This window comes from Marmota flaviventris, chromosome 1 (genome assembly GCF_047511675.1).
Source record: "Marmota flaviventris isolate mMarFla1 chromosome 1, mMarFla1.hap1, whole genome shotgun sequence".
In the NCBI taxonomy this organism is placed as follows: Eukaryota; Metazoa; Chordata; class Mammalia; order Rodentia; family Sciuridae; genus Marmota; species Marmota flaviventris.
In genome coordinates, this window is record NC_092498.1 from 149,706,369 (window position 1) to 149,722,794 (window position 16,426).

The following is a 16,426-nucleotide window of genomic DNA, read 5'->3' on the forward strand; positions in this document are numbered from 1 at the left end:
TAGGTCAAATAGTGGTTCCATTCCTAGTTTTTTGAGAATCTCCATACTGCTTTCCATTAAAGTTGCACTAATTTGCAGTTCCACCAACAGTGTATGAGTATACTCGTTTCCTCACATCCTCACTAACATTATTGTTGCTTGTATTCTTGATAATTGCCATTCTAGTTGAGGTGAGATTAAAATTTCAGTGTATTTTTAATTTGCATTTCTGTAATTGCTAGGGATGTTGAACATTTTTTCATATATTTGTTGACCGTATTTCTTCTTTTGTGAAGTGTCTGTTTAGTTCCTTTGCCCATTTATTGATTGGGTTATTTGCTTTTGGGGTGTTAAGCTTTTTGAGTTCTTTGTATATCCTTGAAGTATCTATCTATCTGAGGTATAGGTTGCAAAGATTTCTGTAGGCTCTCTCTGCATAAAGAGCATAATTTTAGTGCATTGTTTTGATGCTCTGAACCATGTCTGTTTTCTTTCCTAAGTGCTTCTCTACCTTCTGGCCATATCATTCCCTTTAGCTTGACAGCATGTTGCCTCTTCAAGCCCAAGAACCATAAAATAGGGCCTGAAATATCTCCTGGGAGAGTCTTCACTTATGGTAGTTTATTTCATTGTAGATGAATGAAGTTGGTCTCTGTCCTGAACACCCAGGAGCCCACCTTTGCTTTGATTGATGTCACAAGGATCCCTTCCTTATACCTGGCAGAGATAATCTGTGGTCTCCAGAATGGAGTCTCATCCTTGCCAGGGGACATCTTGTAAGCTCTGCACAGCTATGATTGGTACACAATGAGGCCAATATAACATGCATCATCCCTTCCTCTCTGGCAGCTGTGCACTGGGCAGAATGTGCACATGTCTTCCTGGACCTGGATGGCCCAGAGGTGTCTGGATGAGGAGTGAGCAGTTTATCAAAAACCCATCAGAGGGCACATCCTGCTGTTATAGCAGGTCACAATTGTCTTAATCCATGCCAAGGTGGCCCAGGGTTTATATACTCTAATAGAGCCATCTTTCACCTTACCACCTCTGTTTCCTTGACAGATTTTTATCCAGAGATGCCTGGCAGGGAAGAATATGTTTCACATTAAAAGTGGCTGCATTTTGTGTGGGTACTTGAAGCTGCTGCCCATGTTCCTCATGGTGGTGCCAGGAATGATCAGTCGCATCTTGTTCCCAGGTAAATTCTTGATTCTCATGTGTTCACTCACAGCATCAGCTTCTCCTGAATTAGAAATCTAGAAAATATTTGGGATTATCAGGTTTCCCACAGTATACTGGTTATTGAGGTATTCCCAATTACTTCTGTGGGATGCAGCTGAGCAGAAGTCTGGCACAAAGTGTGGATATTCCCAGCAAGACAGAAATTCCATGGTGAAACATTCAGGCATGGAAGAGCAAGCCTCTGATAGGGGCTCAGCTATGACTTTGAGACACAAGTCTGCTAGAACTTTGAGTTGCTTTCACTGCATCGCAAACATCATGCTGGGCATGCACTATGTACTATGTGCTCTGCTGGGATCTCACAGATGCTGTCACTGCTTCTCATAGCCCCAGGGCCAGCCTTTCATAGCCTCATTAAACTCATGAGGCACATTGGAGGGAGCTTGATACAGCCCCAAAGTAGGCTGACTCAGAGTGAGGCCCATATTCTTTGCCTTAAATACTATTAAAGCATACCTATTTCCCCTAATAAGTAATCATAATTCCCATGAATGTATCTTATCCCCATTTCAACTTAGTTTTACTAGGTTATCCTGTAATGAGTCTGTTTAATCATTAAATTTATGGTAGCACTTACTTTGATAGGTGCAACCACAGGGGCAAAGAAGGTGACTTCCAGGGGAATCTGTCTCTACACAGTGCTTTTGACAAGGCTAAACAAAATGGGGAATGCTTTTTAGTGCTAAGTAGCTGTGTAATAGACATCTCTTACACTAACCCATCTTCAGTGTACCTAAGATATATCTATCTAAATTTCTATCTTAATTCCTTCCCAGTTTTAACAGAGAAGATTCTCAACACTCCCTGATTATGTTTTAAACTGTCAAGTAGAGATTTTGTTAGACCTTGTGAGTGGTGCTTTCTCATAAATTAGAAAATAGGCCCCTCTGCCTTCCAATACCTATAGTCCCAAGTTATTACTCTGAATGAACACCCCTATCAGCACTAAGAAAGAATGGTTATAGTTGGTAACATGTTAATATATGGCAAATAATCCATCCACTTTACTATCATCTTGATGGGATCATTGAAAGGCTTATTAAGGTCTTGTGGCTTGATTTGGGTCATGCAGTGAATCAATAGAAACTCCAATCCATTGACCAATAGGAACCTGAGTCCTAACCCTTTCTGCTATCCTAAGCCCCCAAGAATTTAGGATCCTGGATTGGAACAGTCACCAGTGGACCAAGGATCTAACATCTACATGTGAATATGTGATTCCTAATTTGCTTCCCTTACCCTAAGCTCAGATTTAGAGCTCTAAGACCAGCATGTTGGTGTTACTTTTGCTTCTTTTTGCAGATCAAGTGGCATGTGTTGTACCTTCAGAATGTCTAAAGTACTGTGGCAGCAGATCCAATTGCAAAGCCATTGCTTATCCAAAGCTGGTGATAGCAGTGCTGCCTAATGGTAAGAAACAAACCCTGCCACTGAGTGCCATAGAAACCCCATGATTGGGGACTGTGCCTTTAGACTACATGTGGCCAGTTAGGAATGAAGGTAGCATGGGTGGGCTTCTTTATAAGCCAACCCATCACTCTGGGTAGAAATGCAGGCTTCAGGCTGAGAGGGACATTAGGACAATGGAAGCAACCTTGCTTTCCATAACAAAAGGAATCAAGGCCTCCTCCTCATCTCTTCACACACTAGTAGTACACATCTTCTGGGAGGCACAACCTGCCCCTACCATTGGCATTACTCACTTTACCTACTAAATGCATTTCTTTGCTCATTCTTTCAAAAAATGGGCTCTACAGATCCTCAAAAGTGGAACTCCTTGGTATTTATCCTAAAGAATTAAAGTCTTCATACTATAGTGATAACATTCATCCCATATTTATAGCGGCACAAGTCACAATAACTAAATTATGGAACCAGCCTAGATGTTTATCAATGGATGAATGGATTTTTAAAATGTGGTATATATACACAATGGAGTTTTATTCGACCATAAAGAAGAACGAAACTATGTCATTTGCAAGAAAATGGATGGAACTTGAGAACATGTTAAGTGAAATAAGCCAAATCAGAAAAGCAAGGGCCACGTTTTCTCTCATATGTGGAAGCTAGAGAGAATATATGAAAACAGATGTCAGGGATATCTCATGAAAATCTAAGGGAGACCAGTATAGTAGAGTAAAGGGACCAGAAGAGGGAGTTGTGGAGAGAAATGGGTGAAAATTGGGAAACAATATTGTCCAAGTCATATTGTTATAACATGTGCATGTGTGAATATATAATAGTGAATCCTACCATTATGCATAATTATGATGCACCAGTAAATATGGTAAAAGAAAAATGAGCTCCATGCTGTAAAAGGTGTTATTCTAAGCCATGGCAGTGTAAAGACAAGCAAGACTAGTCCTGTCCTCAAAAAGTTCACTGTCTAGGATACAGGCAGTTACCTAACAGTCAAATGACTTTCATTGTGAGGTGGTAGTGAGCTCAAGCATTTATCTCATTTTCTTCCCCAAATTTCATTAAAATGGCCAAATTGATATTTTTTTAAATTCTGTGTCAACTCTGGAGAACAACCAGGTAGAAAAGGTTGAGATGTTTCCATAAAACACAGGATAGATGGAATCAGGTGGAGGGAAATACTGACCTTCCTAAAGTGCAGGAAGTGAGTTGTCTGAACTCTCAGCTGACTCTCTGAAAATGCCTGAGCCTCGAGCAAACAGGGCTGTGAGTGACAGTGGGCAGTTGAAGGAAAATACAAGGACCCAATCTATGTCTGACCTGCCCCAAATGGCCCACTGAGGACAATTTGGGTATTGCCACAGTGGGCCTCCAGCTTAGGTCCTGGTTGTCCTTAGGTTCCCCAACAGCATATAGAAAAGAAATCTTCAGATGGAGTATTTACTGTCCCTGCCACATGGTGGCTTTCCAGGTAGCAAATAAAAGATTGTGAGATTTATAACTGACATTTGTTAGCGCTTGCTATATATTGTACATTGTGTCAACCCATCTTTACTTAGTTTATCTTAATCTTAACTATAACTTTGTGTGGTGAGTCATCATATCCTCAATTTATAGATGAGGACACCAAGGCACAAGGAACTTAATGACTTCTATAGTTTGAACATGCCCTAAAGAACTGAATGACTTCTATAGTTTGAATGGTCCCTAAGCCTCTGCAAGCAATGGTGTCCATCTCTCAGCACTGTAGAGAGAATAGTACAGGATGATGTCTGAAGAGATGTTCTTGCACAGAGTAACCATACAAGATACCAGCTCCCATTTTTATATGAAGACACAGCAGAGGACTATTAAGTCTTGTCACAAAGCAGGAAAAAATATAAGACAATAATCTATATTTGGTGGAATTACAATCCATGTAAATTTTGAATTCTTTATAGGGGAAAATTTAGTATTTTGGAAAGTTCTTTAGGAGGCCTAACTCTCAAGGCATGGTCAGAGAACTGAAAGTCCAGAAAGTGTCATTTTTCTTCCAGGCTTTCAAGGGTTGATGCTGACCACAATGTGTGCTGCCCTCATGTCCTCCCTGACTTCCATTTTCAACAGTTCCAGTGCCATGTTCACAATGAACATATATACTTTGATGAGGCCTATGGCCACTGAAAAGGAACTTCTGGTAACAGGAAGGTGAAGTATTCCTCTAATCACATGAGTTAAGGCTGTCAAAGAAATGTCACTCACAGTGTGTAATTACATGAAAAAATAGGCTGCAATATTGTATGTAGAATTCTCCTGTTTATATATAGTCCAGTTAGTTTGGAGGCTTTTTTTTTGTTTCCAGTTTTTATTTTTGGTTTTTGTTATAATATTGCAATGAAAATGTATTTCCTTGATGATTATAAAGAAAACTCTTTTTACTTGGGAAAAAAATCATCATCACAATGATAAAAATGGGCATAATTTAATATGCCCCCCCAAAATAGTCCTTTTGGGGAAAATAGCATAAACAATCTTATTATTTCATTTAATTCTCATGACAACCATTAAAGGTAAGTTTCCCTTTAATTATTCTTGTTTTACAAATGGAAAAACAGTAGCTCAGACTACTGAGCTATCTGAAATCACATAATAAGTAGGGGAACTTGTCAATTGTGGGGCAATGCCTTTAACCATGAAACCACATGACACCTACAAGGGCTTGTTCCATAGGCTTTCACACTGGCAACCCATGTGCCTCATGCAACCCACACATCTTTAACATGACCTATATTGTGTCTGAAATATGCCTTAATTTTGCATCAAGGTTTATGTCCACTATCTATTTTACCTATCTTATCTCTACAGTGTTTGAGTTTTCCTTTACATTTTTATTAGTGTTTCATGTTTGAAAAAACAATTTTCTGAGAAATTTTAAGAAATGGATTTCAGTTTTAAAGTATATAGAAAAAAAGGTAGATGAATTCATTTTATGAAGCTCAAGCTATAGGTGCCAAAACTTAACAAATATAGCATTGAAAAATATTGAAACTAAAGACTAATCTCATTTTAAAATATCAATGCAAAAATGTAAATAAAATGTCCAACACAAATCCAATAATATCATAAAAAAATAATATATTATTACCAGCCATGATTTTTTTTCCCAGAAATATAAGGATGATTCAGTATTAGGATATGTAGTAATATAACTCACCATAATAACAGATCAAATATTTAAAAAAGTGTATACCCTGTTCACAGATGATGAAAAGAACATTTGGCAGGTGCTTTTCAACATAATAAAATATCTGTATTTTACTAAAAGCCTACATCATGCTTAATGATGTAGCAAGACAAGAATGTCTCTCTCACTATGATAGATAGATAGATAGATAGATAGATAGTTAGATAGATAGATAGATAGATAGATAGATAGATAGATAGATAAAATGCAGACCCACAGGTGATGTTAGCAGACCAGGACTTTAAAATAACCATGATTGTTCTTGGATAGGCAGAATTAATTGTCAAAATGGCCATATTACCAAAAGTACTACACAGATTCAATGCAATTCCTAGTAACATTCCAGTGACATTCTTAATAGAAATTAAAAAAAAAAAAAACATCGTGAAATTCATTTGGAAAATAAAGAGGCCCAGAATAGCCAAAGAAGTCCTCAGTGAGAAAAGTGAAGCAGGAAGCATCACAATACCAGACTTTAAATTATACTACAGAGCTATAGTAACAAAAACAGTGTGGTATTGGTGCCAAAATAGACATGAAAAACAATGGAACAGAATAGAAGACACAGAGACATGATACACAGATGCTAACCCATAACAAAGGCAGGTAGGAAGCAGAAGTACAGAAGTTCATTGGATTAAACAAAGAGGATTGAAGGGAAGGGATGGAGATGAGAATAGGAAATAACAGTAGAATGAGTTGGTCATAACTTTCCTATGCTAATATATGAATACACAACCAGTGTAACTCTACATCATGTACAACCACAAGAATGGGATCAAAATTGTGATGGGTTGCACCACATGTATGTATATGTAAAACAACAAATAAAAATAAACATTTGGCAGGTGTTTTCAACATAATAAAACATCTGTATAATACTAAAAGCCTACATCATGCTTTTAGCATAAAAGTGATAGTCAGGATCTAAAAAATAAAAAAGAAGACATAGAAACAAACCCACAAGAGTACATTTATCTCATACTAGACAAAGGCACCATAAACATACATGGGAGGAAAACTAGACTCTTCAACAAATCCACAGTAACAAAATGACATTGAACCCCTATCTCTCACTCTACACAAAACTCAACTCAAAGTGGACCAAAAACCTAGGCATTAGACCAGAGACCTTGTACCTACTAGAAGAAAATATAGGACCAACTTTCCTATCATGTCAGCTTAGGAACCAACTTCCTCAAGACTACTAAAGCACAAGAAATAAAATCAAGAATCAATAAATGGGGTACTGGGGTTGTAGCTCAGTGGTGGAGTGCTTGCCTAGCATGTGTGAGGCATAGGGTTCGATTCTTAGCAGTGCATATAAGTAAATAAAAATAAAGGTCCATCAACAACTAAAAAAAATTTTAAAAAAGAATCAATAAATGGAATAGTATGAAACTAAAAAGCTTCTTCACGGCAAAAGAAATAATCAAGAATGGGAGAAAATCCATGCCACCTGCACTTAAGATAAAGCATTAATCTCCAGGATATATAAAGAACTCAAACACACACACACACACAAAAAAAAAAAAAAAAAAAAAAAAATAACTCAGTCAATAAATGGGCAAAGGAACTGAACAGATACTTTACAGAAGAAGAAATAAGATCAATCAATAAACATATGAAAAAATGTTCAACATCTCTAGCAATTACAGAATTGCAAATTAAAATTACATTGGGATTCCATCTCACTGCAGTCAGGATGGCAATTATCAAGAATGCAAGCAACAGTAAATGTTAGGAAAGATGAGGGGAGATAGGGTACACTCATACATTGGTGGTGGGACTGCAAATTGGTGCAATTACTCTGGAAAGCAGTATAGAGATTCCTCAAAAAACTTGAATGGAACCACCATTTGACCCAGTTATCCCACTTCTTGGCATACACCCAAAGGACTTAAAATCAGTGACACAGCCACATCAATGTTTATATCAGCTCAATTCACAATTACTAAACTATGGAACCAACCTAAGTGCCCTTCAATAGATGAATGGATAAAGAAAATGTGATATACACACACGCGCACGCGCACGCGCGCGTGCAATGGAGTGTTACTCAGCCATAAGGATGAATGAAATTATGACATTTGATGGTAAATGGATAGAACTGGAGGCTATAATGCTAAGTAAAATAAGCCAGTCCCCAAAAACCAAGGGCCAAAAATCTTCTGATATGCAATGCTGACACACAATAAGTAGGGAAAATAGAATAGAAGTTCATTGGATTAGATAAAGGAGAATGAAGGGAAGGATGGGAATAGGAAAGACAGTAGAATGAATCAGACATAACTTTCCCATGTTCATATATGAATACGCCACCAATGAAATTCAACACCATGTACAACCTCAACAATGGGATCCTACTTAGAATAAGTTATACTCCATGTATGTATAATATGTCAAAATATACTCTATTGCCATGTACATCTAAAAAGAACAATTTTTTAAAAATCAAAAATAGAATAAAATAACTATGATTATTATGTACACTTAAATATAAGGAAGAGATTATAAACTGTACAAAATATTGAGAATTCTTCCAGAAAATCAGAATTTATAGAATAGATTAAAGATGTTTTTATATAATTTAAAAATAAATATCTGAAATTAGGAACTCAGAGAAAGCCAAACATGGCACATACCTAGAATCCCAGCTGGGAGGCTGAGGCAAAAGGAATGCAAGTTCAAGGTCACCAAGGGTGACTTAATGAGACCCTGTCTCAAAGTAAAAAATAAGAAGAACTTGGGATATAACTCAGTGTGCTACTGGGTTTGATCTTCAGTACCTCAAAAAAAAAAAAAAAAAAAGAACTCAATAATTGAATACAGCCAAAGACACAATTATTGAAGATGGATCAGTTGATAGTATCAAACTGAAATACACAAATACAAGTAAGATGCACAATCTGAGTAATAATATGCATATTGAAATCACAGAAAGAAAGGAACAAATTGGTCTGAAATAATTTTTAAAAGATAGTGTCCAAAACTGATGGACAGCTCTCCAGAAACCTAAGAAATTCCACAAACTGAAGCATGATTAATACAAAGAAAACCATACCTAGATTACATTATGGTGGAAATTGAATATAATTAGAATATATTTAAAGCAGCCATAGGAAAGTAAATCACATTACCTTTAAATAAGCAACAAAGAGACGGTCTTTGGAAGAAACTGTGGAAGCCAAAAGACAATGGAATAGCATCTTCAAGTGCTAAAGAAATAACTACCAAATTAGAATTCAATACCCATCAAAAATATTCTCCAAAATGAAGGTAAAATAAATATGTTCTTAGAAAAATACAAGTTAAAGGAATTTGTTAAGCTGGGTCAGGTGGTGTACACCTGTATCCCAGCCACTTGGGAGGCTGAGGTAGGAGGATTGCAAGTTCAAGACCAGCCTGGACAACTTAGCAAGACCTTGACTCAAAATAAAATAAAAAGGGATGGGGATGTAACTCAGAGGTAGAGCACTTACCTAGCAAGTCCAAGGCTCTGGGTTCAATCCCCAGCATTGCAAAATAAAGCAAGAAAGAGAAAAAGAAACATTACAGTACATGTACTATAAGAAATACTTGTACTATAGAAATACTAAAGGAAATTATTATACTATAAGAAATACTAAAGGAAATTCTTCAGTCTTAATGCAGAATAACCCAAATAGAATTGAACTTCAGAGAATTAAGAGCACCAGACAGGATAAGTACATGCTAAATATAAACAAATAGCACTGTTGAAAACATCAATAAGAAAAAATGTCCATGGGATTTATGACATATGAAAATAATATATGAAAAGGCTGAGAAAAGGTTAAATGAAACTTAAATATTCTAATGTTTTAAAATTAATGCGGATGTAATTTAAAAAAAAAACTTGTACAAGACAATACTATATCAAGGATGTATGTAATCTTGAAACCAAGCAATAAGAGAATAATATAGTTCAAGAATGTTTAACTAGAGAGTTAATAGAAGGAAATGGAGAACTACTAAGAAATATTTTAGTAGCCTGAAAGAAGTCCAAAAAAAGAATGAAAAGAACATTAAACAGGTGGCTTAAGTAGAAAATGAATAAAAACATGATATATATAAATAAATTTATCAGCAATTTCATGAAATATAAGTATACTAAATACCTGAGTTCAAGAGCTAAGATTATTAGACTATATTTTTTAAAACCAACTGCATGTTACTTAGAAGATCCTTCTCTTTCAAAATGACTAAGAAAGGTATAAAGAAAATATGAGTAATATATATTATGCACATATGAACATAGATGCAAAATTTTTAAACAAAATATTAGCAAGTGAGATCCAGCAACATATAGGAAAAATAATATACCATGACCATCTGCAATTTACTCAGGAATGCAAGAATAGTTTATTATTTAAAAATCCATCAATGTATGATAATTGGCCTAAATTAATTATTATACAATGTATACATATGTTGAAATATCATATTGTACCCCATAGGTATGTACAATTATTATGCATGAACCAAAAATAAAATTTTAAAAAATAGCCCAGGTACTTGACCACATCAACTGAAAAAAAAGAAGAAAGAAAATCTCATCTCATTAGATAAAAATCCTTTTTAAACTGTAACACTTATTTCTTTGAATCTCAGCAAATTAAGAATTATTCTGACTTTTAAACACCTTTTAAATATAGCACTTACCATACTTAATATTTACATGTGGAAATCCTTCCCCCTGAGGGTGGGAACAAGGTGCATATGTCCATTATAGCTACTTTAATTCACATTGTACTGGAGGTGTCGCCAGTCCAAAAAGGCAAATAAATTACATAAGAATAGAGATGGAATAAATAAAATAATAAAAGATTTTACAGACGAATTGTTAAAATTTAAAAGTGATTTTAAGAAGATTGGTAACAAGATCAAAATACAAGAATTAACATTTTACTCATTATCACCTGTAATACCATAAAACCATATCAGATACCTAGAAATAAATATCCCAAAAGATGTGAGAAAATTGCTCAAGAATTACAAGGCATTGTTGAGAAAATATTAATGAGACCTAAATATGTACAGGAATATTCTATATACATGAATTGGAAGATTTAGTATTGACAATATGCTATACATACTATTCTACCTATTCAGGATAATAACAGGCAAAATTGCAGTAATTTTTTTAAATTGACATACCAACTCTAACATAAAAATACAAAGAGCAAGTAATAGCTAAGGAAATTTCTTGCAGATAAACAAAACTGAGTATATACATTAATGGATACCAGTATGTATTGTGAATCAATACTAACCAAAACAATGTGGTTTGGGGACAAGTATAGACAAACCAACATGACAAAATGCAAAGTACAGAAAGGATCCACAGGCATAGTTGCTTGATCTATGGCAAAGAGATGAGGAAAGTGGTAGGGGACAGGAATTTTTCAACAAATGATACTGAGGGTTTGGGCTAAACTTTAAAAAGGAATAGTGGTTCTTATCTTATACTATACACAAAAATTCATTGCAGATGAACTGTATATATTTGAACATGAAAAGTAAAACAATAAAGCTTTATAAGAAATCAGGACCTTGGAGTATGTAAGTAAAGATTACTTACACCTGATATAAAAGAAACAGACCATTAAAGGGAAAATGTATTGCACTAACATTAGGATTAAGAATATCAGTTAATATGAGCATAATCATATGTTTCATGCTATTTTGTGTCTGGCTTTGTTTAACATAGTGTTTTGAGATTTATCCAGGTATTTTTATATTTCGATGGTTTGTTCATTTTTCTTGCTGAATTTTAGTATCCCATTGTATAAATGTACTACACTTGGTTAGCCATACTGTTAATGGGCATCTGGATTGTTTTCAGTTTGGGGCTCTAAACATTCTTACAGAAGATTTTTTGTGGACCTAAGTATAATTTCTCTGGGATAATAGCTATGAGCAGACTTAATAGGCTAAGGGTAGGCATATGTTTCACTTTATAAATAACTGCCAAACTATTTTCCAAAGGAGTACATAAGCAATGTGTAGCAATTCTAGTTGCTTCATATCTTCCCCAACATTTTAGCACCTTTGGCTAACATCAATAGGCCATAACATATGGATCTTTTTTTATTCATTTATTCCATAATCTACTTATCTATCTTGATACCAGTATTAAAGTGTCTTGGTTACTGTACATTTACAATAAATCTTAAAGTAGCTAGTACTATGATTTGAATGTATCCCCTTCAAAACTCAGTTGTTGAAATTTAATGGTTAATGTGATGGTGTTAACAGTTCAGGCCTGGATGTGAGGGCTATCTGGCTGCTACATCTGTCACTCTATTGACCACCAGGTTGATTTGGCTGATTTGACTGGCTAGGTGGGTATCCTCTTCCTGCCTCACTACTTCAAGTACCTCCCTCCCAAAGCAGTAAGCTCAGTGAAGGGGGCGACCTTCCCTGATAGAGGATGACTATGTTTTGGTCAAGAAATACAAGTTGCTGCACTCCGCTGTCAGAACCTCCAAACAAGCTCCCAAGAGTTCAGTACTTTAAGAGCTGATTAGTTCATGACACCCTCCCCCTGCCATGAATGGGATTAAGGTCCTTATAAGAGCAGCATTAGGCTCTCTTGCCCTTCTGCCACATGAGGACATACTGTTCCTTTCCTCCAGAAGACACAGCACTCACCAGACACCAAATGCTAGCATCTTGATCTTGGACTTCCAACCTCCAGAACTCTGAGAAAAAAAAATCTGTTCTTTATAAATTATCCCGTCTGTGGTTTTGTGTTAAACCAGCACAAAATAGAATGACAGATTCTCAGTTTTTGTTTATCAGAATTTTTTTTTCATCCCTGTTTTTGAAGGACATTTTTACTGAATATATAAGTCTAGGTTGACAATATTTTTCTTTCACCACTTTAAAGATGCTGTTCTGTTCTCTTCTGCCCTCTTGTTTCTGATGAGAAGTCAGCTGTAATTCATATTTTTGCTCTCTGTATGAATATATATATATATTTTTTTCTCTGTGACTTTCAAAGTTTTCCCCTCATTTTTGGCTTTTCGACAGTATTATTATGAGGTATTAATGTGTGTGTTTGTTTGTGTGTGTGTGTGTGTGTGTTGTGTCTGTGCACGCACGCACACACATATACAGGCATGTGTGTCTATACTGTATAGGTTTTGCTGAGCTGAAATCTATAAATTAATGGTATTCACCGAATTTGGGGAGTTTTGACCACCTTTTCTTAGCATGTTTTTCTGCTTTGTTTTCTCCTCTTTTTTGTCACTCTACTTACATATATATTAGCCCTTTTGATATTATCCCATAAATCATTACTTGTTTTTATTTTAATTTTTTTCTCTATGTTCTTCAGTTTAGTTCTATCAATCTATCTTTGGATTTATTGGCTCTTTCCTCTGCCATTTCCAATCTATTGTTAAGACTAATCAGCAAATTTTTCATTTCAGATATTGAATCAGAATTTTAGTTCTGGAATTTCTATATGCTTCCTTTCCAAAGCTTTTAAATGGTTTCCAGTTTTCTGCCATGGTTTCCTGTCTGTTCACTCATAACCATCATTTTCTTCATATTCTTTAATGTAGCTGCTTTGAAATCTTTGTTTGCCAATTTTAATATCTGAGTCAACTTGGGATCCATTTCTACTGATTGCTTATGTTTTTTTTCCCTAATGTGCTTAGTAAATTTAATGTATACTAGACATTTTGTATGATACATTGCAGGAACTCTGGATCACATTCCTCCATAAAGTATTGATTTTTGTCCTAACATTCAGGTAAGTTGTTAGCTGATCACCTTAAACTCATAAAGATGTAATTTTATACTTTGATAGAGTAGTTTGTTTCAGTTTTTCTCTTAGTCTTATGGCAAATTCTTAGCCCTGGAATAGAGTCTGTATTCCTAAAATATGGCCCTTCCGGGATTTCAGTGAAAAGCCTAAGGTCATTACAAAGCCCCTCTAACTTAATGGAATTCCAACTCTAATTTGTGTCTCTCTTAATGTAAGCAGCAACTGAAATCTTTAGTTTTTTATGCCTTTCCAACAGTTTCCTGTTGTGGACTCTTTAGAAATTCTTCTACGCATGCATATTTTCCAAGGTGAGCCAGGGATTCAAGAGAAGTTTATGTACAGATTTGGATCCCCTTTATCTGTGGCTCCATGATTTCTGGAATTTCTCCCCACATTTTTCAACTGCTCTGAATCCTCAACCTCTATCAACTCAACTCAGTAAGAATGGGACTCTGTGTTTAACTGCTGGACACTCCACACTGGAAGACTAGGGAGAGCCCTTGGTAGAAAAGCTGTGTAACTATCTCACTTCATGCAGTTCCTTTATTTCAAGGATTGGACTCCTTCCCACTTCTGTCCAGTTTGAGTTGTTCTCAATGTCTTTAAGACATTTTTATAAGTGGTCCAGAGTTTATCATTGTCACCTATGAGAAGGTTAGTCCAGTGTGAACTATTTCATAATTACCAAATTTGTTTCTTTGCCTCTTTTTTGTTGGATTGGTCCTTTCTTGCTTATATTCACTCTCTCATAATGTTTAGCCCTTATTGATATGTAATTAATATTTATTCATCTTTGGGATGACACTTGATTTAGTGTAATTTTATAGATATACATTAAAAATCATTTCCTTAGAAAAGGTAATGAAGATTTGTAGCCTCGGTTCTTTTTTAGAGATCTCAAAGGGAAAACTTTCAGTCTTTCATTATTGAGTATGATACTATTTACGGGTTTTTTGTAAATGTTCTTTATCATGTTGAGGTAGTTCCTTTTACTCATTATCCCAAATATATTTCCATTGTGTTACATTTTGTTAAATATTTCATTGTGTCAGTTGGGATATAGATGGGTTTTTACTCCCCTTCAATATCTTAGTGGTTCCACTGATTGATTTTCTAATATTGAACCACCTTTGCACCTTGTGATGACTCTCACTTATATTGCATAAAATAAGTTTCTCAACTTGCTGAAATCTTTACAATTGTGAGCCAGAGTAATCTGTATGAACTTTTTAAAAATGAATTACTTCTCAAGAAATTAGTACTTTTCATGTAGTATGTATTTTAAGGCTGACTGACCCTCCACATTTAGTTAAATATAGCCTCCAAATTTGGTGACAGTCTAGTATAGATACTCAGATTTATTTGTTCAGAAGTTTAAGGGCTTTCATCTATAGCCTTGTGACACCTGTTTGTGTTTAAGGGTATTGCTAGCGCCTCTTCCCCAATACTTATGAGTGGGCACCTGAATTTAAACTAAGGAATAAGGCAGGGGTGTAGCTCAATGATAGAGCACTTCATTAGCATGTGGAAGGCCTTGGGCTTGATCCCTAGCACTTAAAAAAATAATAATAATAAAATTAAAGAGTAGGAAATAACTGAATTAATAGTACATGGTTGTAGATATTTTATTAGCAGAGGAAAATCATCAAACTCATCACTAATTGTTGGTTTAACTTGCAGGTTTTTTATTATAGCTTTACTTGCTGTCACCATTGCCTGGGTCCGTATTATAGAAACAGCTCACAGTAAAAACCTGTTTGAATACATACATGTTGCTAAGAGTTACCTGACTCCACCAGTCACTGCCGTATCCCTGCTTGCTATATTTTGCAAAAGAGTAAATGAACAGGTGGGTGTTGGCATGGAATGGTGTGAGGGGCTGCTGCATTCACACTGTAGGGGTCTTTAACAGGTTGCCCTAGGAGAGTCTCTTGTACTTCAAGAGACCTTCATTGCTTTCTGAAAGACGATATCCTCTTGGGCAGATTTGTCCCAAGCTTGCTTATATACATGGAGGGAAAGAATGATTTGTTTTCCATCCTTTCTAATGTAATCCATTTTCAGCCATGCCATGCAAAACTAATCACCTTACATTTGTGGAGGTGATGATACAAAACTGAATGCTTTTTCCTTCTGCATATTTGGCTGCAAGAAAATAATCTTCAGGTTGGGGATGTGGCTCAAGTGGTAGCGCGCTCGCCTGGCATGCATGCAGCCCAGGTTCGATCCTCAGCACCACATACAAAGATGTTATGTCCACCGAAATCTAAAAACTAAATATTAAAAAAATTCTCTCTCTCTCTCCCTCTCTCTCTCACTCTCTCTTTTAAAAAAAGAAAAAAGAAAATAATCTTCCATTACCAATGTACACAGATGTGTCATCCTTGTGGTCCCACACTCACATGGGGGATATACAGCAGCAGGCTCCTTCCACCTTCTCTGCATTGAGGAGGTAACTATTTGGACCATCTCTTTCAGCCACACTTAAGACCAAATAAAGATCTCAATTAATGGTTTTATCATTTCATCAATAAGACTTTTAAAGTATAGCTTCCTTGACTCTTTTCTTTTTTATTTTTTAATTTTTGAGTAATTTGTTAAACTTTTTTGTTTCCCTAGACAGCACTGAGTGATTGATCCTCACGTTACTGAGCATGGCACCTAAGGCCCTCTGTGATCTGTCCCTGCCCATCTCCCACGACTTGTCCTCCCTATGCCCAGCCCCTAGGTACCAGTCAGTGCTGATTGCTATACTGTCCCCTGCT

General features: G+C 35.8%; 1 protein-coding gene across 1 annotated transcript in view; it reads left to right on the top strand.

The window, feature by feature from the left end:
* Positions 1-16,426, top strand: part of LOC114081789 (sodium/glucose cotransporter 1-like) — a 60,635-nt gene that overhangs the window by 36,535 nt on the left and 7,674 nt on the right. The window contains exons 9-12 of the mRNA XM_071613527.1: positions 1,042-1,177; positions 2,524-2,631; positions 4,677-4,827; positions 15,342-15,510. Coding sequence (XP_071469628.1) covers positions 1,042-1,177; positions 2,524-2,631; positions 4,677-4,827; positions 15,342-15,510 — 564 coding nt within the window. The remainder of the gene's footprint in view (positions 1-1,041; positions 1,178-2,523; positions 2,632-4,676; positions 4,828-15,341; positions 15,511-16,426) is intronic.